The sequence below is a fragment of the Bos grunniens genome, chromosome 22 (genome assembly GCF_055505025.1).
Source record: "Bos grunniens cultivar Pamir isolate PY7600 chromosome 22, Bosgru_T2T1.0, whole genome shotgun sequence".
Classification (NCBI taxonomy): Eukaryota; Metazoa; Chordata; class Mammalia; order Artiodactyla; family Bovidae; genus Bos; species Bos grunniens.
The window spans coordinates 45,380,851-45,406,569 of record NC_141186.1 but is presented as its reverse complement, the minus strand read 5'-3'; the positions used below and the strand labels follow the sequence as shown (position 1 = coordinate 45,406,569).

Genomic DNA, 25,719 nt, shown 5'->3' with positions numbered 1-25,719 from the left:
TTATAGCAGAATATATAACATGGCCTTCTAATCTGTCAAAAAATAAAGTCTCTTATGCAAAGCAAGAATTAAAAGAAAAACAAAATTACATCCTCTTCCGGCTACCACAGAAGTCATAGAAGGCATTCATTTTCTTAACCTATAAAATACCCTTTGCAAAAAATCAAGTGGGTTAACAAATACGTGATTAGCTATCTGCTCAGTGGGACCCCATTATGCCATACTATGAAGAAGTAGTTTGAAGCATTTCACACAAAAAGGAAAAGCAAAACAAATCTTCAGGAGAAAGCTTAAACAAAAACATTTCAGAGGAAAACAGCATTGACTATAATGATAAAAATCAAGTGGAACATTCTAGATTAAACTCTTGGTGAAAGCATTGAGCCAATGCTTTGTGTCTGAAACCCCCCTGCAGAGTGTTTCATGACAACAAATGTAGAACTGATCAAATATAAGAGTTAAGTCAGGCCACGGTCTTTGTGGGCACTCTAGTGATGTTGGCCCCAGCTGATCTTTCAAATCTTTCAGGGGTATATCAAACTGAGGTCCATGGCCAACCTTTAAGGAATGGAATCCTAAACTAAAATAACCAGCAAACATTTAAGATTTAGTTGGTTTTTTCAAGGGACCCTAGTTTCCCTTGCTGCCTCAAAGGCATCTGTGATATCTATGACCTTCCCCAAAAGGCTTATAGGCTAGGGTTGGTATAAAACCATCTACCACTTTTTCTTAAAGAAATTCCTTCAAATGCATTTACAAACATTAATGGAAATTACTTAGAAAGAAGAGTTTATATCAAAACAAATAGAACTGGTATCAAGTTTCTTCCATGTACCATGAGACTTCTAGATCATTTTATCATAATTAAAAAAAAATAATCTTAAGTTTACATTTTGTGAAAAGAGTTCTGAAAGGAAGCAAAGAAATTATGTCAGCATGTTATTGAGAAAATTCAAAGGGAAAAATAACAGTCTGTTTCTCAACCTTAGATAAGGTACTTTTAGGCATCTAACATAATTTCTCATTGTCCAAATGTCTGGTAGCATTAGTCCTGATTCAGATAATTAAATGCTATCTTGTTTTCTATTCTGATGTTATGTTTTAGGAGTAAAAATCTCCTGTGAGACCCGCTCTCCTCTTCACAGTGGGGAGGGATGTGATCGAGGGCTCAATTTGGGCATTCCTTGCCCTCTAGACAAATACTGACAAAGCCCCTAACATATTTAAGATAATTACATCAAAGGTCGCCTGACTGATTCGTTCCCATGGTGAGATGCCAGAAATCCTGTGGCAGCAAGCTTTGTTTGACAGACTCTGCCTCTCTCTTTCCCCTAAGGCACTAAAGGATTAATTTTAACTCTAAATAAAACACTTAGAGACCTTGATGGGCAATGACACAGGAAGACTACATATTTCATTGCCTCTAATGAATTAGCTACTCGATTGTGCACATACAAGATACCTATCATTGGTGATCACATAAAGACTTTGGCCTGATGTGGACCAACTCTCAGGGACTACTCAAAGTCCCCCAGCTACATTGTGTCACTGCCCCCAGAGCAGCCTGCAGTCCAAGGCAGAAACTCCTACTGAGCCATCAGCATCAAGTCCAAGAGTTTATGCACAGAAGGGCACATGGGGACCACACTGGAGCAATATGCACTTTGAAAAGCAGAATCTTTAATGACTGTGAAAAACATCATTCATGTGGAATTTTAGAGGTAAATGCATCCATATAAGTACCAGGCATGTGCTATTTAGAAGGTTTTATCAGGGAGAAAGTAAAAAAAAAAAAAAAAAACTAGAATATTAACAGAAAAGAAAGCAAACACAAATTGCCCTCTGAGAAAGAAGTAGGCCAGTGTCGGTGTCATTTGAGTTATTCTTAACCCCATACCTTGCGTTGCACATGACTGAAGTTCTGGAGTATTTTAGAACACAAGCTGCTTTTTTAAAAAGGTCTGTTTGCTCTGGTAGGTCACATTACAGACCAGAGACCACAGATTTATTTCAAGTTCAATTTCTTGGTTTTCAAAATCACAAACTTAATTGCAAACACTCCTCTATGACTCCAAAATGGAGATATATGTCACATTGCTAAGTAATCTTTAGTTCCCAACATTATGAGGTATGAATTTTGTAGTTTAAGCCAGCAAATAGAGATACTGCTTAATTTGAAAAGGACTATCTGACAACTCGAGGAAGATGCCTTGGTCAGAATACACATGTAACCGAGCAGATAATGCGTCAGAAAGGCAGGCCAAGGCTGAGCTCTCCTTTTCCCAAGAAACTTCCCTTCTTGGTCTCCACCCCCCACCTCCTTCTGGGTCTGGGCTCAGACATTTCCCAGACTATGCTCTGCTTCTGGACGTGAGACATAGGCAGGCAGAGAACTGGGACGGAGTCAAGTCCCACCACACGTTTTATGAATTACAGTGCCTGGGAGGCATCAGCTTTAAGGAGAGGCAAAGGCAGAGATAAAGAAAATGTGCAGAAAGTACATAAAGATAAATGCCTGTAAAATCACTGTTGTTTTAATACATTCCATATTGAGGAAATAAAAACGTGAATATTCTTGATGATTTAATGGCAATAACGTCCAGCTAAGTAAGACCTGTTTGTCCAACTAGACAATTATGTTATTTTATGCAAATATTTATAGTAGCTGATCCTGATTTTCAATTACAGTTCTGAAGGGCTGGTTTAGTGTAGAAAAATGCCTTCAAATGTGGGGCACATCACTTTCTCTCCTGAAAGGTAGTAAAGATGAAGCAGATCTCCACGGGCCAACAGCCATGCCTCTCGGCCAGCTATGGGACTGCTGAGTGCTACTGGACTAGCTTCTTCCTTCTGGCCCATTCTTGGATGGGACTGTTCTCAGTCGCTCATCTGTCAGACCTGGGTTCAAATCCTGACTTTGACTGTTATAAACTCCACAACCTTGAGGAAGTCACTTAATCCATAAAATGCTTTCTCATCTATAAAGTAATGACAATGAGACTTCCTGTGTTGTGGGCAGGATTAAATGTTACATAGTATTTGCAGGTCAAGTGCCTAGTACAGTAACTGGTACACTGTGAGCATAAAAATATATATCATCTATTATGATTATAATTACTATTAGTAATATTATCTAGGGCATCTTCTCTATGGCTTACTTCTCAGAGAAGTGGACTAGGAGTCAGGAAACCTACATTACACTTTTCTCTTTTTCTGACCACAGGACAAATCTTTCATTCAACCTTTCAAAGTCTCAATTTTCTCAGCAATAAGAAAGACATGATCATAACATCCCTGTAATTTCAAAGTATCTTTTTGAGAAAAAAATTTGGTCCTAAAATATAGTTCCAAAATAGACATGTAGATACATCTAAATTAATAGTATTTTTAATAATCAGTAGGCTGGCAGAATGAATACTTGTGCACTTTGAAATTCAAATGAAACCCTTAAGGATTTTAATTTGTACTCTTACCAGAAAGGAAGTCTTGATGTAATTTCTAAAATGGGTCATGCTAACAAAAATCAGATTACCATCAAACTATTGCTAAGATTTTTAAATGAAATATGTTTTGGAGTTTGGGTACATTATACATTAACTTTTAAAATGTTGAAATTTTATCAAGAATCAACCCATCCATTTAATCCAGAGCTAGATAATATTGAGAATCTGTTTTAGCATTCAGGTATTCATAAGGATATAACCGCCTCACCCTACACCAGGACTTGGTACCTGCAAAATGTGATACATTTTAATAGGTTGTTAGAGATTTACTTCTGAGAAGATTCAAAGTCATACAGATGGCATGAAGCAGAAGCAAAACCTGAACCCAGGTCTTTCTGTCACTAAAGATCACGATCTGTCTAAATACAAGGTCATAGAGAGCTATTCTGCGTATGCCTTGAGGTCCTTTAGGGCCTCACAAGTGTCTTGATCAGAGCTGGCAAACATTCACTGAATTTTTCAAAATCTGCTGATCTCTTCCATATGGACTGAATCTAGGAAAGACAAATTCTGCCTTACTGCTGAACCAATGAGCAATCCTCAGAAGTAATGGAGTTACATAAGATTATTCAGAAATTCTTTCCTTACATGAAATATAGGAAAAAGCATTGATAGAAAGCTTAAATTTAGAGTACTATACATAAATACAATAGATTTATCTGAAAATCTAATTACTCTGGAACCCTGATATAATCCTCTTTGTTTTTAGACATAATTTGCTATCAACTCAGCCTGCCTTAGACTTTATTTAAACATATTTATTTACCAAATGGCATAAGGTCCTCTTAAAAGATAAGTTCCAAGATGAATTTGCTGTGGTGTGCTAAAAGATATCCAAAGGATATGAGCTCCTTTTCATTTCCCCTGTCTTGAAAGAACTCCCAACTATATTCTTCCATATTCTATGCTTAAACCTAAATGACAAATGCTTGTTTTTGATAAGAAAAAACTGAGGTTTCAGGTAGTCACAGCTTCAGTCTCTTACATACTTTGCTGACCCAAAGGCTAGATTATGGATATCACTCAAGAAAGTTGATAATTATTTTTGCAAACACCGAAGAAGTATATAAGCCCTCAAAAGATAACCCAACCAACTTCTGAGTCTCTCACAGAAACACAACATTATCCCTACAAGCTATGTTCCTTATAAGTAATCTGTTTCTTCCTTGAAATATGAATGTACATTCCAAATTTACCACACCCTGAGATGGACAACTAAGCAGCTAATGTTCACTCTCTGCTGACAATTTACAACATGACTGCAAAGTTTACCTCTCAAGTTCTGCAATTTTCTTGTCCTTGTCATTCTTTTCATTCTCCACCTCCTTGAGGATCTCCAGCAACCGGTCAACTTCTGCTTGGGCCTTGCCACACTCATCACGGTAGTAAGATGCCTCTTTGTCAAGCTGTTTCATTCGGTCTGCAAATTCTGGGTTCATCCTTGAGTCATCTTCAATATTATGAGCCTTCAACATTATATTTTTAAAGAATGTAGTTAAGATAACAATTTAGAACAGTAGACAATACAGTCACCAATGGCCCAGAAATTAACTTTGGGAAAAAAAATTGTCAAGAATTATGGGTATACTGTCAGTTAAAAGGCAAAATAGAAAAATCATAAATTTCAGCTATTTTTTAAAAATCTTGATTTTTTAAGGTGGGTTTCTTTTACTGTTGTTATTTTGTTTCATTAAATGATGCTACTTTTTGCTTTTTTTTTCCCTTACAAGAAATGGGGGCTTGGTGGAGGTAGAGACAATAATATGCTTATTTCTGGTGTTTTGGCAAGGAACTAAGACAGTTCAACTCCTCACAGTCAAGCAAGTGATTCATACCAACAGCTTCCTTTTCCAATACAGAGAAATTGAGATAAAGCAATATTAAATTATTTCTCCAAGAATCATCAAGGGCATGTGTAAAGCCAGGTAACATATAAGAGACTGGATGACTGATCATTGAACATTTCATTCCACTGAGAAATTTCAGCAGAAGATGCAGAATGAAAGAAAGGCTTGAAAATGCAGAAGGCCTTTCCAGCTAACAGTCATACCCATACATTCTTGTTCTTTTGATTAAATTAACCTGAACCGGGAGGAGGATGAGCTCGTTCATGAACAAGCACACAGACAAGAATCCGCAAACACATGCATGAGAGGGGTAATGGTGGAGGGCAGCTTTACACACGAGAACAGACACAGGCAACAACACGGTAACAATACTGCAGAATAATTTGCAGCCAAAGTATTTGTGGCTTTGTGTGTGTGTGACAGTGTGTTACGGCTTTTTTCTTTTTTTCCCAAAATAAACTTTTGGCTGAAATATTCCCAGACAGATGAAAATAACACTGCACTGCAATGTTTTGCCTACCCCTTGTTTCCCATTATTCCTAATTGACTTCTTCAAAGAGCAGGCAGGGAAAAAACAAGTAGTTTAACAACAGTGCACATTCAACAGAGAAAGTTCAGAGAGGTCATATTTGTATATATCTCCAAAATCCATGTGTGAAATAATAAAATATTAACAATTTATTAGGACTTAAATTGCCCTGCTGTCTTCCAGGTAAAACAGATGTCCATTGGATTTTTATACACTTAAAAAAAATTTTTTTTCAGGGAAAAAACAAGGCAAGCAAGCTACAACTACTGTGGGGTCAAATGAATCATGCATGGTTAGAAAAATTAAGACTAATAGTACTGTTAGAAGGTTGACAGTCTTTGCAATGATTTAGTAGAAAAAAATCCAAAAATTAGTATAAAGAAAAATAAGTTTCTTATTTATGAAAAAAATAATTATTTTAAGGATATTTTTGCATGTAACATATTATTTAAGCATGAGGATAGATGGGGAATAATTTGCTTTCATGTTCTTTAGTCTAAGATTTACTTATTCACAAACTCAACTATGCAAAAGGACTTGGAAAAAATGTATCAATTCAACACAGTGTCAGGCAGCTTTTTATCCACATTTCTCAGAAAACATTAATTTTTAATTATTTAGTATGTACACGGAGCTTCATTATAATAGAATACAATAGAACTAGTGAGTTTTTCCATTATAATTAAAATAATTTGAAAGAGAACCCTGAGCTAACATGCCTTTAGGAGTTTATTCATCTAATAACTTTATTTTCAATTAAGATGAATATCAAAATCTGTTCATCTCTTATCAAAAATGTAGATACTCATTTTTAAAACAAAATACTTCTATTTGTGATACTAATCAACTCATTACTCTTGTAACAGAAAAGCATTTAAAATGCACAGTTTTTAGATTATAAGAGAAAGAAAACAATCATTTTATGTTAATTCTCTTCTCCTTTAGACTCTGATATCATTACTCTATGGCAGCTAAAAACCTTTTCATGGCAGTTTTCTCACACTACTCAACCAGTGACATTCAAAAAAGAATGAACCAAGTAATGACCAGCTATGAGCACTCAAATGAATAAATGTTTTAATAGCTTCTTTCTGATGAGTGAAAATTCCTTTCACAACTCAGATTTGAAGATTCACAATAAACTAGCAGTTAGTTGCTGTGGTTTATTTTGGTTGTTTTTATTCCTAAGATAATTATTATCATGAGTTTTAACAGAGGGGTACAGGATTTCTAGTTGTAAGACCTAGATTCTAAATCTGGCTTTGTGTCTTATGACTATGGACAAATAAATAAGCCTTTCTAAGGACAGTGAAAACTAGAAAATGACAAACATGGGGAAGGTATTGTTCATTTGGGGTTTTACTGTGATTATTATTTCATAATATATATTCCATCAGTGGGGCTTGCTGTACAGCTAAGTTGATGTTTGTTTTTCATAGACAAGATACTACATGCACCTTAGAGAAGCCTCCCTACTAAGTTTTCAGAAAAAGCAGTGTGCTCGTGATAGGCATGTGAGCACATTCCTTAATTTAGCCGCTTGAAGAGAAGATGATAAACCCAAGCAAGTTTTCAGCATGGGGTGAAATTAGACAGATTGCTAGTCTTTAAACCTAGCAAGTGAGTGTGGTTAAGGGACTTGTGGAACATTTCAAGATAAAGATGACCTAGGAAAAAACAATCCTGAATCTCCACTTGTTGATGTCATGTGATGCCACATCTAGGTCATGTTATTAAAATAAAGACCACAGCCAAGTTTACAGCTAGCCTGCTGTCTGTTAGGAATCAGTAGGTGCTAACGATTCTTTCTTTTTTTTTTTTTTAAATTTTATTTTATTTTTAAACTTTACATAATTGTATTAGTTTTGCCAAATATCAAAATGAATCCGCCACAGACAGCCTGAAGAACACTTTTGAATTAAATATATCTATTTATCTCCATATCAATATCTACTGATTTCTGGACAAAAGAGATTATGTCAAAGCACATTTGACATGGGTGCCGGAATTCTTGACAAGGTTATTAAACAAAGCTGTGGATAGATGTGATTTTTAAAATATTTAAGTCAATAGAAAGCTGTAAGAAAGAGTCATATAGAGATGAAGGGTGACAGCTGATTTGGGGTATTCACTAGGGTCCTTGTGACGACCCAAGAGAAGACAGATTCACATGACTAGAGACTGGCAAGTCCTGATCCATCCTAAGCAGTGGAGGCAGAAGTCTTCCATAGAATTTAACCAGCTGTACTCAGCACGAATCACAACTTTGCAGAGGATGGGCTGAAACTGTTAACTAGTATAGCATGAGTGTCTTATACTGTGATATATATACAGGGCGGGGGGGATTAAAAAAAAACATGAGGAAATTGAGTTTATAAAGTCAATGCTTGTCCAAAATTATAAGGCCAGAGCCTCCTCTTTAAAAAGAGAGAAGGAAGCATTTTCTTTGCCTTTAGGCAGTACTCCTGCCTTTTCAAATTAAAACATGGGTTTTTAAATCTGGACAGGAAGCTTCTGATGGGGGTCAAAAGTAGGTAAGATATTTGGGCTTAATGTACTTTAGGCACTGCAAAAACATAATACATTTGAATAAATCATTACCTGGACAAATTCCTACCATGGCATTCTGACCCATTCAAGGTTTAGAATGAAAATAAACAGTAAGTACTTCTTCTTATGAATCTGTTGGTTTTAAATTAGTTCCCCCAAAAGGTCAGGAAGCAATTGTCAATTCCTTTCATCTAAGACACAGCTTCATTCACTAGTCAGGAATCTAGCTCTTAAAAAATGCAGATTGCTGTGGATTTTCTTTTAATGTTTTCAGAACATATTATCATAAATACAATTAAGCACATTATCACTTTCAAAGACATACAACTGTCATTAAAACCAAAGGAATACTGGTGAGCATTTTTTGTCCTAATTAGAGATTTACCTTTTTCCAATTAAACAGGTCAGTTTAAAAAGCAAATCCAGGTATCTGATTCTGCTTCAAAATATCTCTGGTAACTTTTAGAGCAACTTTTAAGCATTTTATAGAAACAGAAAATTGAGAAAAGAACATTTCAAAAATGTCTGTATTACAGATTAGGTAAGTAAAATTTGAGGGTCCCCCAATTCTGTTTCTTCCATTTCCATATGTAAGGACCCTCAAATTTTTCCATATGTAAGGAAATTTGTCACAAATGGGAACAATCAAAACAAAGTTTGGAGCCTCACAGATGTGGGCAAGCTTGGGATTTTGATATGAACTGGTTTTAAAAGTCTGAATCAAGAACAAAAGAGAAATTTGGTCATGACTCAGGAGGAGTATATAACAATACCTAGTGGTTATTTTAATGACATAATTTAGAACTATTTCAGTAAATAAAGGCAAAATTTCAGATTAATACTATATCCAAATCAAAATTAAAAGCAAACATGCCTAAAATGATACCAGGATTGAGAGTACCAATATGAAAAAACACAAGTTTATTAACACTACTCTTGTGAAAGTTAGCCACTGATTATTTTCAATAAAATGTTAGGTCATCATTCCAAGTGCCTAGAAAGGAAAGTATTAACTTTAGTCCAGAAGCCTGCTGTGAAACTAGGCAGGGGATAGTCAATGATAATGTTAAATAACTTTCTCTCTTTGAGAAGAGCCTTAACAATTTTAATAAAAAATCGTTTTTCTCCAACAAATGATTAGTCATGACTATGAAGTATAAGCAGAACACTAACTAACGAATCTGAGGACTCTTCTTTCATGCTGCTTATTGTTTTAGCAATAATTTGTTAAATTTATGCACTGTTACTCTATTACAGATCTTTAGGGGTTTAGTGTCTATTAACAACACTTTCAGAGAAGGCAATGGCACCCCACTCCAGTACTGTTGCCAGGAAAATCCCATGGATGGAGGAGCCTGGTAGGCTGCAGTCCATGGGGTCGCTAAGAGTCAGGCACGACTAAGCGACTTCACTTTCACTTTCCACTTTCATGCATTGGAGAAGGAAATGGCAACCCACTCCAGTGTTCTTGTCTGGAGAATCCCATGGACGGAGAAGCCTGGTAGGCTGCAGTCCATGGGGTCGCACAGAGTCGGACACGACTGAAGCGACTTGGCAGCAGCAGCAACACTTTCATATCTTAACAAAAGAACAAGGTATATAAACTACTCTAAGTGTTATATTTTATTTCAGTCTTCTAAAGGAAGTTCCAATTGTCACATAATTTTCAGTTATGAACAAAATATTACTTTTTAGAAAAGAGTTTTTATGGTGATTATAGAAATCTAAAATATTGTAAAATTTAAATTTTATTTTAAATCTAATTAATTAATACCAAATATAATAGCTGAGTAAAAAAATACACCTGGAAACTAATAATGATGTATCTTTGTGCTTAGGAAATTATGTGCTTAGGAAACTTAGTGCTAAAGGAAATTATTCTTGCACAATTCCAGCTAACTATATCTAGAATATTCAAATTGTGCATATTATAACAACTGTTTCAAAAAGAAAATTCTTATCATAGATGAAACAAATTAGTTATTTATAATAAACATAAATAAAAGTTCAAAATAATTTTCTTAAGTTACCCTTGTACAAAAGAAAAAGAATCAATTTATGCTTAATACTTTTTAAGACCTTTCACACAAATATATATTAATACAATACCTTTTAACTAAGGAATTTCCTAAAATTAACATAGAAAAATAAGTAATTATCTGGATGGTATGATTTAAAACTCTAATTTCAAATCTTAAGTGTTATTTTGAAAATAATTTGAGTTCTCTCAGTACTGAAAACCTAGATTAAATGTGAGGCATCTGTGTTTGTGTGTATATATGTGTTAGTACATGCTACATGCATGCTCCAAATTCTCTCTTAAATAGTTGTAACTTTACATTGTGTCAGAGAAGCTAGTGTATGTGTGAATCAAATAGTTTTCAGCTACTGGCTTTAAAAAAAATCTTAAGAAGAAGCCACTGTTCCTACACAAGGACTGTGAAAGCATTTATAATGTAGGCTATCATGTCTCTGAGATTACATAGTCTTACAATGAAATAAAAATGACGAAGAACTCAATGAATATTAACAAAAAAATTTTTCCCTTGTATTGGAAAAATGGTCTTTTTCTTGTGAGCCCTTATGTAAAATACGAGCCCTAGAAAGAAGAATTCTCACTCACTATTTGATACTCCCTAGGGTTGCATAGAAATAGAGGAAAACAACAGAATGGGAAAGACTAGAGATCTCTTTAAGAAAATTAGAGATACCAAGGGAACATTTCATGCAAAGAAGGGCTCGATAAAGGACAGAAATGGTATAGACCTAACAGAAGCAGAAGATATTAAGAACAGGTGGCAAGAATACACAGAAGAACTGTACAAAAAAGATCTTCATGACCAAGATAATCATGATGGTGTGATCACTCACCTAGAGCCAGACATCCTGGAATGTGAAGTCAAGTGGGCCTTAGAAAGCATCACTATGAACAAAGCTAGTGGAGGTGATGGAATTCCAGTTGAGCTATTTCAAATCCTGAAAGATGATGTTGTGAGCTTCACTCAGTATGCCAGCAAATCTGGAAAACTCACCAGTGGCCACAGGACTGGAAAAGGTCAGTTTTCATTCCAATCCCAAAGAAAGCCAATGCCAAAGAATTCTCAAATTATCGCACGATAGCTAGTAAAGTCATGCTCAAAATTCTCCAAGCCAGGCTTCAGCAATATGTGAACTGTGAACTTCCAGATGTTCAAGCTGGTTTTAGAAAAGGCAGAGGAACCAGAGATCAAATTTCCAACATCCGCTGGATCATCAAAAAAGCAAGAGAGTTCCAGGAAAACATCTATTTCTGCTTTACTGACTATGCCAAAACCTTTGACTGTGTGGATCACAATAAACTGTGGAAAATTCTTCAAGAGATGGGAATATCAGACCACCTGACCTGCCTCTTGAGAAACCTGTATGCAGGTAAGGAAGCAACAGTTAGAACTGGACATGGAACAACAGACTGGTTCCAAATAGGAAAAGGAGTACGTCAAGGCTGTATATTGTCACCCTGCTTATTTAACTTATATGCAGAGTACATCATGAGAAACAATGGGCTGGAAGAAGCACAAGCTGGAATCAAGATTGCCGGGAGAAATATCAATAACCTCAGATATGCAGATGACACCACCCTTATGGCAGAAAGTGAAGAGGAACTAAAAAGCCTCTTGATGAGAGTGAAAGAGGAGAGTGAAAAAGTTGGCTTCAAGCTCAACATTCAGAAAACGAAGATCATGGCCTCTGGTCCCATCACTTCAGGGCAAATAGATGGGAAAACAGTGGAAACAGTGTCAGACTTTATTTTGGGGGGCTCCAAAATCACTGCAGATGGTGACTGCAGCCATGAAATTAAAAGACGCTTACTCCTTGGAAGGTAAGTTATGACCAACCTAGATAGCATATGCAAAAGCAGAGACGTTGCTTTGCCAACAAAGGTCCATCTAGTCAAGGCTATGGTTTTTCCAGTGGTCATGTATGGATGTGAGAGTTGGACTGTGAAGAAAGCTGAGCGCCGAAGAATTGATGCTTTTGAACTGTGGTGTTGGAGAAGACTCTTGAGAGTCCCTTGGACTGCAAGGACATCCAACCAGTCCATTCTAAAGGAAATCAGTCCTGGGTGTTCATTGGAAGGACTGATGCTGAAGCTGAAACTCCAATACTTTGGCCACCTCATGAGATGAGTTGACTCATTGGAAAAGACTCTGATGCTGGGAGGGATTGGGGGCAGGAGGAAAAGGGGACAACAGAGGATGAGATGGCTGGATGGCATCACCAACTCGATGGACATGAGTTTGAGTAAGCTCTGGGAGTTGGTGATAGACAGGGAGGCCTAGCATGGTGTGAGTCATGGGGTCGCAAAGAGTCAGACACGACTGAGCGACTAAACTGAACTGAACTGAGGGTTAGGGGTAGCGGCCGAGAGGAGCAACCCCACGTCTGAGGTCAGGGGCGGCTGTTGAGAGAAGAAATGCCACGTCCAAGGAGCAGCAACTGCATGGGCGCAGGAGGGCCGAGAGGAGCTACTCTACATTCAAGGTCAGGAGGGGTGACTTGTCCAAGGTAAGGAGCAGTGGCTGCACTTTGCTGGAACAGCCATGAAGAGATACCCCATGTCCAAGGTAAGAGAAACCCAAGTAAAATGGTACGTGTTGCAAGAGGGCATCAGAGGGCAGACACACTGAAACTATAATCACAGAAAACTAGCCAATCTGGTCACACGGACCACAGTCTTGTCTAACTCAATGAAATTAATCCATGCTGTGCAGGGTCCACCCAAGACAGACGGGTCATGGTGAAGAGGTCTGACATAATGTGGTCCACTGGAGAAGGGAATGGCAAACCACTACAGTATTCTTGCCTTGAGAACCCCAAGAACAGTATGAAAAGGCAAAATGATAGAATACTGAAAGAGGAACTCCCCAGGTCGATAAGTGTCCAATATGCTACTGGAGATCAGTGGAGAAATAATTCCAGAAAAAAATGAAGGGAAGGAGCCAAAGCAAAAACAATACCCAGTTGTGGATGTGACTGCTAATAGAAGCAAGGTCCAATGTTGTAAAGAGCAATATTGCATAGGAACCTGGGATGTTAGGTCCATGAATCAAGGCAAATGGGAAGTGGTCAAACAAGACATGGCAAGAGTGAACGTCAACATTCTAGGGATCAGCGAACTAAAATGGACTGGAATGGGTGAATTTAACTCAGATGACCATTATATCTACTACTGCGGGCAGGAATCCCTTATAAGAAATGGAGTAGCCACCATGGTCAACAAAAGACTCCAAAGTGCAATACTTGGATGCAATCTCAAAAATGACACAATGATCTCTGTTCGTTTCCAAGGCAAACCATTCAATATCACAATAATCCAAGTCTATGCCCCAATCAGTAACACTGAAGAAGCTGAAGTTGAACGGTTCTATGCAGACCTAGAAAACCTTTGAGAACTAACACAAAAAAAATATGTCCTTTTCATTATAGGGGACCGGAATGCAAAAGTAGGAAGTCAAGAAACACCTGGAGTACCAGGCAAATTTGGCCTTGGAGTATGGAATGAAGCAGGGCAAAGGCTAATAGAGTTTTCCCAAGAGAACGCACTGGTCATAGCAAACACCCTCTTCCAACAATGCAAGAGAAGACTCTACACATGGACATCACCAGATGGTCAGCACCAACCGAAATCAGACTGATTATATTCTTTGCAGCCAAAGATGGAGAAACTCTACACAGTCAGCAAAAACAAGATGGGGAGCTGACTGTGGCTCAGATCATGAACTCCTTATTGCCAAATTCAGACTTAAATTGAAGAAAGTAGGGAAAACCACAAGACCATTCACTTAAATGGTGAAATGACCTAAATCAAATGCTTTATGGTTACACAGTGGAAGTGAGAAATAGATTTAAGGGACTATATCTGATAGACAGAGAGCCTGATGAACTATGGACATTCATTCATGACATGAATGACAGGAGACAGGGATCAAGACCATCCCCAAGGAAAAGAAATGCAAAAAAGCAAAATGGCTGTCTGGGGAGGCCTTACAAATAGCTGTGAAAAGAAGAGAAGCGAAAAGCAAAGGAGAAAAGGGAAGATATAAGCATCTGAATGCAGATTTCAAAGAATAGCAAGGAGAGTAAAGAAAGCCTTCCTCAGCGATCAATTAAAGAAATAGAGGAAAACAGCAGAATGGGAAAGACTAGAGATCTCTTCAGGAAATTAGAGATACCAAGGGAACATTTCATGCAAAGATGGGCTCGATAAAGGACAGAAATGGTATAGCCCTAACAGAAGCAGAAGATATTAAGAAGAGCTGGCAAGAATACACAGAAGAACTGTACAAAAAAGATCTTCACAACCAAGATAATCATGATGGTGTGATCACTCACCTAGAGCCAGACATCCTGGAATGTGAAGTCAAGTGGGCCTTAGAAAGCATCACTAAGAACAAAGCTAGTGGAGGTGATGGAATTCCAGTTGAGCTATTTCAAATCCTGAAAGATGATGCTGTGAAAGTGCTACACTCAATATGCCAGCAAATTTGGAAAACTCAGCCGTGGCCAAGGACTGGAAAAGGTCAGTTTTCATTCCAATCCCCAAGAAAGGTAATGCCAAAGAATTCTCAAACTACCGCACGATTGCACTCATCTCACATGCTAGTAAAGTCATGCTCAAAATTCTCCAAGCCAGGCTTTAGCAATACGTGAACCGTGAACTTCCAGGTGTTCAAGCTGGCTTTAGAAAAGGCAGAGGAACCAGAGATCAAATTTCCAACATCCGCTGGATCATCAAAAAAGCAAGAGAGTTCCAGAAAAACATCTATTTCTGCTTTATTGACTATGCCAAAGCCTATGACTGTGTGGATCACAATAAACTGTGGAAAATTCTTCAAGAGATGGGAATACCAGACCACCTGATCTGCCTCTTGAGAAATTTGTATGCAGGTCAGGAAGCAACAGTTAGAACTGGACATGGAACAACAGACTGGTTCCAAATAGGAAAAGGAGTACGTCAAGGCTGTATATTGTCACCCTGCTTATTTAACTTATATGCAGAGTACATCATGAGAGACACTGGGCTGGAAGAAACACAAGCTGGAATCAAGATTGCCGGGAGAAATATCAATAACCTCAGATATGCAGATGACACCACCCTTATGGCAGAAAGTGAAGAGGAACTAAAAAGCCTCTTGATGAGAGTGAAAGAGGAGAGTGAAAAAGTTGGCTTAAAGCTCAACATTCAGAAAACGAAGATCATGGCATCTGGTCCCATCACTTCAGGGCAAATAGATGGGGAAACAGTTGAAACAGTGTCAGACTTTATTTTGGGGGGCTCCAAAATCACTGCAGATGGTGATTGCAGCCATGAAATTAAAAGACGCTTGTTCCTGGAAGAAAAATTGTGACCAGCCTAGATAGCATATTGAAAAGCAGAGACATTACTTTGCCAACAAAGGTCCATCTAGCCAAGGCTATGGTTTTTCCAGTGGTCATGTATGGATGTGAGAGTTGGACTGTGAAGAAAGCTGAGCACCGAAGAACTGGTGCTTTTGAACTGTGGTGTTGAAGTAGACTCTTGAGAGTCCCTTGGACTGCAAGGAGATCCAAACGGTCCATTCTAAAGGAGATCATCCCTGGGTGTTTTTTGGAAGGAATGATGCTAAAGCTGAAACTCCAGTACTTTGGCCACGTCATGCGAAGAGTTGACTCATTGGAAAAGACTCTGATGCTGGGAGGGATTGGGGGCAGGAAGAAAAGGGGACGACAGAGGATGAGATGGCTGGATGGCATCACTGACTCGATGGACATGAGTTTGAGTGAACTCTGGGTGTTGGTGATGGACAGCGAGGCCTGGCGTGCTTTGAGTCATGGGGTCACAAAGAGTCGGACATGACTTAGTGACTGAACTGAACCAAATTGAAAGATGAATTTGCAGAAGAGTTGGGATTTCAAAGGATATGATCATGCAGCGGATACTCATATGTGTAGAAACATTAGAAGGGTCTCAAATGTGTCTTGGCCGCTAGCACGGTTACCCCAGTACCTCCAAATCTGACATTTGCCCTGCAGCAATGTGGATATAAATGAAGCACTAAATTTAGGACTCAGCAGGTATAAATATTTATTAAAAATTCATAAGAGACTTCTGGCTATGATCCCTGAGCACAATAACCATTAGGGCTACAGCAAAGAAGGTTTGCAGACTGATGAGAAAAATGATATTACTTGTCTCAAATCAAGTACTAAAGGAAGCAAAGAACTCAACTGCAGAGAAATGGCACAGTGTTTATAATGACAAGACAAAACTCATTCAATAGTAGAGACTGGTAGTTAAGCTGCAGAAAGGTTATTATTATAAGAAGTAATAGGGATATATAGGCAACGTTTAGACTCCTAGGAAATGACATTAGACTATCACTTAACAAAATGGAGTGACAAAAGTTAAAAGTTTCTAAAAGTAGAAAGTTTATTTCTACTCTAAGAAACAAATGCTCCCAGGAAGACATCACAGCTTAATTCTTACTTTTTCTGCTTTAGTTTACACTGGTGGACATAGGACTGACTATAAAATAATCTTGTTTAACAAAAACAAGTTATAGTTCACCAAATTGTGCAGGGTGGCCATGTTTAAAATAAATAAGAATAAAATAAATTTCTTAGGTACCAACAACTGGTTAGAAAACAAAAGGAGAAACACACCACTCATAACAGTAATTTACAAATTATATACATAGAAATGCCTTAGGCTACCCATAAAAAAAAATCACAGACATGTAATAGGAAAATGAAAAAACTTAACTATAAAAGATAAGTGAAATCGATAAAAGCTGTATCAAGTTCATAAATTGGAAGAAAAAACATTGGAACAATATCATTCTAAAATTATTTTGGATGTTGAATAATAATCAAGTTAAAATGAACAGTTGTGCTATTAAATTAGCAAGGCGATCCTACAGTTTACCTGGAATGATGGAAAATTAAAGGTTAAGAACATTAAAAAAAAAAGTGAATAAAAAGCAGAAAGTAGTAGGATAGAATTTGTTTCACTAGATGTTTAAAAATATTATAAAGCCATGATAAATAAAATTCTGATCCCACAAGCAATGGAACCTCACCACTCAACATGAAGCAAAACAATCTAAAGATAGATGCAGTTAAATGGATATAAAAAGTAACATTTAAAAAACCTAATAAAGGTGAATATTAATGAAATTCAAGGATGACTTCTAAGCACAAGGCAATGAAGAAATCCTAAAGGGAAATACAGGTCAAGAACATAAAAATAGTTCTCTGTAGAAAAAAATTAAAGTAAATAAAATCTTGCCATAAATCTGAGAAAGCCTCCATATAAAGCACAAAATAACTCATACAAGCCAATGAGCAAAACAAAAAACTCAAAAACAAGTGCTTAAATCACTTAAAATTATTTACAGAAGAAAACTACAAACAGCTAATAAATGAATTAAAAACTTCAACCACATTAGTAATTAATGATAGCAAAGTTAAAGTGAGAAAAATATTACACCATGCATGTGTCAAAGTTATGTAAAATGATAGTTTTTTTGTGTGTTGGTCTAGATGTGACAGAATGCCTTTGTTCAGAGCTGGAAGAGCCATGTGACATACCAGGCACTACTCAGAGTTTTTAAAAGTCCTTAGCCCCTCATTTTATTCTACTAAAAAAATATAAATGTTGGGAAATTAACATGGAAAGATGCTCTTTGGACTATTATTTATACTGGCAAAGAAAAAAAAATAGAAGAAAGAAATGATTAACGTTTGGAGAATGAGCACATAGAGTAGAATACTGTTACAACCATTAAAATGGTGTTTTGGAAGAATATATGAGAAAATTTTGATGATATGTAAGAAATACAGGATATAAAAGTCAATAAAAGCTTTGACAATTTGGTGAAAATAAAGAGTATTAGACAAGAAAAAGAAAAGAATGGAGCTAAGGAGAAAAGGAAGAAAAAAGGAAAAAAGGGGAACAAGGAAGGAAAAGGCAGGGAAAGGAGAGAGAGGAAACAAAGAAGGAAAAAGACAGAAAAGGAGACAGGAGATGAAAGAATACTGACAGTCAGTCAAAAGATGTCTGGGTGGGGAACAACCTAGATGTTCCTAGTTATTTTCTGCGCAGTAAGATGTCTTATTACTTTGATTTTCTGCTATATCCATCCATATTTTGGCAAACTCTTCACTGTGTCCCTAACCTTATTTTTATAACTGGAAAAAAGACAATTTAAAAAAAAATTCTATAAAGGATAGAAAATTCATCATGTTGCATACCTATCAGTCTAAAAAACAAACTGAACCCTTAGAATATCTGCAGACAAGAGGAGCTAAAATATTGAACTATACACTATGGAAACGGAGAAGGCAATGGCACCCCACTCCAGCGCTCTTGCCTGGAAAATCCCATGGACGGAGGAGCCTGGTGGGCTGCAGTCCATGGGGTCGCTAAGAGTCGGACACGACTGAGCGACTTCACTTTGACTTCTCACTTTCATGCATTGGAGAAGGAAATGGCAACCCACTCCAGTGTTCTTGCCTGGAGAATCCCAGGGACGGGGGAGCCTGGTGGGCTTCCGTCTATGGGGTCGCACAGAGTTGGACACTGAAGCAACTTAGCAGCAGCAGCAGCAGCACACTATAGAAAACAGTATAAAGGTTTCTCAAAAAACTAAAAGCAGTTGTCATATTATCAAGCAATCCCTCTCCTGGCCATATATTCAGACAAGACTATAACTCAAAAAGCTACATGTACCCCTATGTTCACAGCGGCACTATTCACAATAGCCAAATATGGAAACAACCTAAATGCCCATCCACAGATGAATGGGTAAAGAAGATGTGGCACAAACATACAATGGACTACTACTCAGCCATAGAAAGAATGAAATAATGCCATTTTCAGCACCATGGATGGACCTAGAGATTATCACACTAAGTGAAGTAAATCAGAAAGAGAAGGACAAATACCATGTGATATCACTTACATGTGGAATATAAAGTATGACGCAAGTGAACTTATCTACAAACCAGAAGGGGGGAAAGAGGGAGGGAGGGATGGATTGTGAGTTTGGAATGAGCAGATGCAAACTATTACATATAGAATGAATAAACAAGATCCTCCTGTATAGCACAGGGAACTAGCTTCAATATCCTGTGATAAACCATAATGGAAAAGACAATGGAAAATAATATATATGTATAACTGAATCACGTTACTATTAGAGCAGAAATTAACACAGCATTGTAAATCTCGTATACTTCAGCAAAATACATTTTTAAAAAGAATAATAACCTATATTAATTGGCTATATTAATAATTGGCTATATTCCCAGTGTATCCAAACAATGGGTTAGCTTAGTTAACTCAGGGAGAAAAAATTAGTCCATGACTTTTGACTTGGTCACCTAAAGGACTGAAAAGTTTGCCTTTGCATCCTAAAGACCCATCACTGGGTTAGAGTAAGGGCAAAATCCAGTAAGTACCATGTCATCGCTATTTCTGGAAATGGTCTACAGGTTAACAGAACTGTTTCTTTGGGCCCTACATATCCTGACATGGATGGTGAATTCCTATCAGAATTTAGGTAAATCAGAGCTGCTGCAGCAACAAAGCCCTCCCCACTTGACCTCCATACACCCCAAAACCTGATATACTTTGTTTTTTTCCTGTCCTTAACTAGTAAGTGTGATACAATTTCAGTGTGATTACTTTACATCTCTTTAAAATGATCTAAAGAAAACACATACTTTCTTCAGGGTTAATGTTCAAGCATGAAGATATCCCAGTTTTAAATCTGTCTTCACATCTCCACTCACTTGAGCCTGCTTATTAATATGTCCATTCAAATATTAAGAGAAAGGAAATTTGGATTATTTTTGTTCCTCTGCTAAAAATCATATGTGGGTACAGAGGCTAATAAAGATGCTCCAATGAGGCTTGAAGAATTCTGTTTCCTAAAACAAAATTTGTTTCCAAGGATGAAGGGTGGAGGCTGAATCTGAATAAACACACCCAAGCATCTTGTGTATCATGCTATATACAACTAGGAGCAGTAACTTAACAAAAAGTTCTTGGGTGAATTGTTTCCTTTATCCCTGCTATCCCTTTTTCCCATAATGGGAATTTATAAACAAGAAGTAATTAGAGTGCAAGATAGCACAGATCATATCTGCCAAATGACAAATCCCATTCACTTTTATGTATTATTTCTCCCATTAAGTCACGTGAGTTGACAAAATCCCCTTCCTTTTTAATAAGTTAAAGAAACAAACTGCTTCATATAGATACACACCTGTCATTAGGATAAAAAACAAACAAACAAAAAACTAGCAGTGGCATCTGGGCTATTTTACACATAATTTTACTAGTTACCTATATTTTGTTTTTGTACCATTAAGCTATAATCAAAATTGTTACAGTTATTAGGAGAGTATATTTTAGATTGTTTTCAAATGACATGTTTTTAACCCTTGCAAAACCCATAATAATGTTAGGTATTTAGCAATCTCAAAGGGCATAGCCCTACTTTAAAATTTAAATCTATTTTAACTTCTATCACTTGAATATAACATATATTGAGTTGTTTACTATTTTACAAATGTTTTTCCTTTTGGCATAGATAACTCTGTTTGAAGAATGTGGGAAAGATTTCATGAGCCTAGATCTGCAGCTGACCTAAGTTTTTCGGGCTGCCGTCTCTGGGGTCGCACAGAGTCGGACACGACTGAAGCGACTTAGCAGCAGCAGAGTTAAGACAGAGATAATACCAGAGCTGGCAATATTTCCTTGAGTTCTTAATTTTAAAATTTCACAGACAAAAGAAATGGCAATGGCCTCTGAACAGGTCATTTCTTTTGACAAAACGGAAATGGGAAGAGATTCATAAAGATTTCAAAACTTCCCCAATATGGCACACTGTGACATGTGGTCAATGGATCCTCATGCTTTTATATGTTACAGCGGGAACTTTCAGAAATGACTTACTGGGTTGTACATCTGATTGAACAACTGCTCAGCTTGCTACATTGCAAAGTTGGGGAGGCATTGAAGCACAGACAGGGAAAGAAGGAAAGATCCAGAAAAACAGCATTAGCTCAACAAATTCAGTGCATTTGCACAGACAAACTGGTGGTTAAAAAAGAAGAAATTTCAGTTTCTAAACATTCCACAGTGAAAGTGAGAGGCTCTAGGGAAACAGAAATGTTGACTTTGGCTCCTTTAAAAGAATAGCTGGAATAAGAAATTTAAGGTTTGTGTTACTTTCCCTTTCTCAAGTTAAATAACCCATGAAATAAAGAAAGCTGTCCACTTTTGATGATACATGAAGTGCTGGCCTCTAGCAATGAATCAGAAGAAGTGCTCTTGGCCAAGCCTGCAATTTATTACCTGAACTTCAAAGATGGTAATAATAAAAGATTAATTAAATCTTATCACTGAATTTATAGCTCTTCTTTTATATTAACACAAGCTTGACTTTTCTATTCAGTCTAACTTTAGAAAAATATAGATTAGCAAACAGCAGGTTAGCAATAGCAAAATATCAGTAAGCAAGACATTACAGGATTAACAGTAAATGGGGAAAGAATTAAGTCAGTAGGAAGATTAAAGGGAACCAAAATGCAGTATTACCCATTGTCTATTACCAGTTCCTACTAGTAGTTCATAATTAAAAAATACAGTTATCAGTGTCTATCCTATTATGTTCTAAGTCTTTTAGAATCTGTAATGCTCTTCTATTTTGTGGAAAAGATATAAATGTTTGTGGATTTAAATGTACTAAATATTATTTTAAATAGCGTCCTCAAATTATAGATCTTAAATAGCTGCATCATTAATTTGGGACTCAATGTCAAGGGGTAGAAGGTGAAACACTGTAAGCTTTAACCCAAGACATTCCTTTGAAGAGCAAGAATTTATTTTTCTTCAACTTTGATGAAGTAAATGATAATTTTACTGTGGTTTTAAAAAAATACCTTCCTCAAAGACGATATTAATTGGAAAATGACTTAAATAACATAAATCATGGCATTCTGAAGTGCTATTGCTTCTCAAATGATTTCTAGTCATACAAGATAAATTTATGTCTACGTATTGAACACTAAATACTCACTAATATGAGTAAAGATTTCCTTACAAGTGAAACTCCAACAACAAAGTTGGAGTTCATCGACAAAACTGGAAAGATGGGGAAGGAACAAATATATCCTGATAACCTTGCTGCCTGACGATGAGAGAGTTCTCTATAGACACAGGGTGGTTGTCAGTGCCACAGTGCTCCCAGGCCTTACTTTGGCAGCTGCCTTGAGTTTGAAATCTGGCTGACCAGGTGTGTGGAGCTGTTTTAAAGAGGTGGGATGGAATGTGTAAGAAGTTCCTTTTCTGCCTTTAGTAACCATTTTCAACACAAACTATTTGGAAATGTCTTAAACTGACATAGTGCAGTAAAGAGTTAAAAGCAACTGTGTGTATGAATGTCCTCCATAAACTTTTCTGTTAAAAACTCATCTTACCAATTTCTAGCATTGTTTATAAGACAAAAGCAGATTTAAATCACAATTTGGATTCCACTGTCACTAGCAGACAAGGTTTCTGTTCAGCTAAACACATCACCAATGTTGTATAGATTTTATGGCAAAAATACCTGAGTGCTCACAAATCTTGAGCAAAACTCCACTGGGAACTCATGGTTTATTTATGACATAATAAAACTATTATGTTTTCAGCTTTCATTTAGTAACCCTTTATATTTTATTCACAAGTCACATACCCTTTTATTTAAAAGGAGGCCCAGACACTCCTTAAGCTTTTATAGCTGCTTATTTTTCCATGAGTAAATGATGTGTATATATGTATATTCACAAATTTTTGGCTTATATTTTCAAATATTTCATGTAGACTTCAATTCTTTTTAAGGTGATGGGTACTTGAGGTTTTTACGGAATTATTTATTAGCAGAAATTAAAGGCTACTAGAAAAAGTATTTTAAACTTTTGAATTTAGTTGATGTAGAGGGCCAAAAATAATAAAATAATTACTGCAGGTTAGGTATAAAAATATTTATAATTACCTTATTAATCTCACTGTATTATGCATGTAGGAGATAATATAAGCAAGACGTATATACTTAGAAATAAATTATCTTTTCATAAATTAAATACGTCCTTTACAGCAAGATAACCATATTTGTTACTTTAATCCTGGGGATGTAGCAGAATGCTAAAATGTTATCAGGAATAATACTAAAATATTTATCAGATTTGATCTACAAATTTCTGTATATGGTGTCTATCTGAAAGTCTAAGGAAATCACATGCTTTCACTGACTTTGCAGCTTAACTGTAACTATGTTGAAAGACACTAAGTTGAATTGTACAGATGTTCACCTATTAGTAGCTAAGCCATATTCATGGAAACTATGAACATCAATATATGAACCTCTTACTTTTAAGAGGATTTCCAGTTCCATAGATGCCTTACACTAAAAGGGAGGGGGTCAAGTATGTATCTGAAGACATAATATGTGGAATGCCCTCACTCCATAACGGTTCCTCAGAGGTGATGAAAGGCAGTTTTCATGCCCAGGTGTAGTGGGAGTCCTCCTTCAGGACCTAGCATACTTCAAGTGAGGTGAGATGACTCAAGGACCACCACAGGGAGCCAACAAAATTCTCTCACAGATTTATCTTGGAGTCCGCTTTATGATCACAAAAATGTTTATTATATAAAAAGTACCATTCATAGGTTCATTTCTTGATATGCATATGCATGTATAACATTTTGCAGAACACATTCATACATATGTCAAGAATATATATCATACACCCAATGCATAAATAGCCAAGTCAATCGCCATTTAAACACCTTCAAAGGGGCAATTTAAACTCTATTTATTGCTTGAGATTTCTGCTTAAATAGACTTTACTTTTAAAAAGTGAGATGATGAGTGGATTAGGAAATAGACTTTGTAATAAAAAGATTCTCTGGCTCTTGTTGTAAAGAGATTTGATCCATATATTTATCTTTTTCTGTATTACTAAGAGGACTTGATTAGTGTGGAATCTCATGACAGTTTCCTCAAATTCTATGATGACGTGAACACAGAATAATCACATTTCAGTTATACATTGCATCATGCATATGAAATAATACATTAAGTTTTAAAATATCCAGAAGAATTTCTCCACAGATATATGCTTTCACATCCCTGTTATCCATATCATATATTCTTATAACTTTAGCAAATGAATCCCCATTTCAGTGTGCTATGAATTATACATAGTCACATTTTATTATATGGTTTGTTTGTTTAGATTCTTATCATCTCTTCTGAATAAGTTTATAATTGTCAAAGGGAAACAAAATGCTTAAACTCATAATGTTATGAGTTTTACGTGAACAATGAATGCAGACGTACCAAACAACACAAGGAAAAAGTCAAAGGAAGGATGCATGACTGGAAATGTACTCCACAAAAATGTCCAGTTCAGAGAAAACATGTTAATACTGCAATGCAAAGACCCTGTTTTCTTTACTGAAGCCTTAAACATATAAACTTGCTTAAACACTAAGGCCATTTCTGGTCAAGTATAAATAGTCAATCCATAGAGCTTCCAAGGATTTGACTATTTTCACAAACTTCTAGAAATTTAATATTGTTGGGTAAACTTCTGCAAAGTCCCCTCTCCCCCAAAACTGACCTACTTCTGAAAAGTAGTAAAAGTTTATCAATGTATAACAGGGCTCCTGGATTCTTTGACTTATTGAAAACATTTACTGTAAAACATTTATCTTTCTTTATGGTTGAGATTTGCCCAGAGAGTAATGGCTGATCTTTATAATATTTTTCACTTCTACTACTATTTTCATCTATTTCTCAAGCTTTTTTTTTTTTTTTGCCCCAGACAGGAAACCTAAGATAACTTTTCATGTTCAGAGACAGATCTGATGCAGACTTCTTAGGAATAAAGATTGCTTAATTAATCCTTTTATCAGCAGATGACAAAAGATAAGGGGTTTCTGTTTTTTGAAAAATGTCTCTTCTTTTCCTATTTTATCAATTCATTATAAAATGAGTATGTTTTTTTTCTTAGATATCACTTACCTTTTTTAACTGTGCTTCCAATTTGCTACATTCTTCTTTCTTTTGTTCAATGGCTATTTCTAGAGATTTTAATTTGGAGTCCCTTTTCAGCCCTGCTGAGGCTAATGAAGATGCATGTTCCTTGAGGTCAATTAAAGTAGACTGAAAGGAAAAGAATACTAGTAAGTAAAACAGTGTAATTTCTACTAGCA

General features: G+C 36.4%; 1 protein-coding gene across 6 annotated transcripts in view; it reads right to left on the bottom strand.

Annotated features, from left to right (window-relative positions):
- Positions 1-25,719, bottom strand: part of ERC2 (ELKS/RAB6-interacting/CAST family member 2) — a 993,433-nt gene that overhangs the window by 498,473 nt on the left and 469,241 nt on the right. For 3 of the 6 annotated variants that reach the window (XM_086367443.1, XM_086367447.1, XM_086367449.1), the window contains 2 exons: positions 25,529-25,669; positions 4,776-4,969 (listed from right to left, as the gene is read on the bottom strand). In XM_086367443.1, coding sequence (XP_086223569.1) covers positions 4,776-4,969; positions 25,529-25,669 — 335 coding nt within the window. Of the gene's footprint in view, positions 1-4,775; positions 4,970-21,411; positions 21,448-25,513; positions 25,670-25,719 lie in introns of those variants that run through there. The other 3 variants (XM_086367446.1, XM_086367445.1, XM_086367448.1) reach the window with 2 other exon arrangements.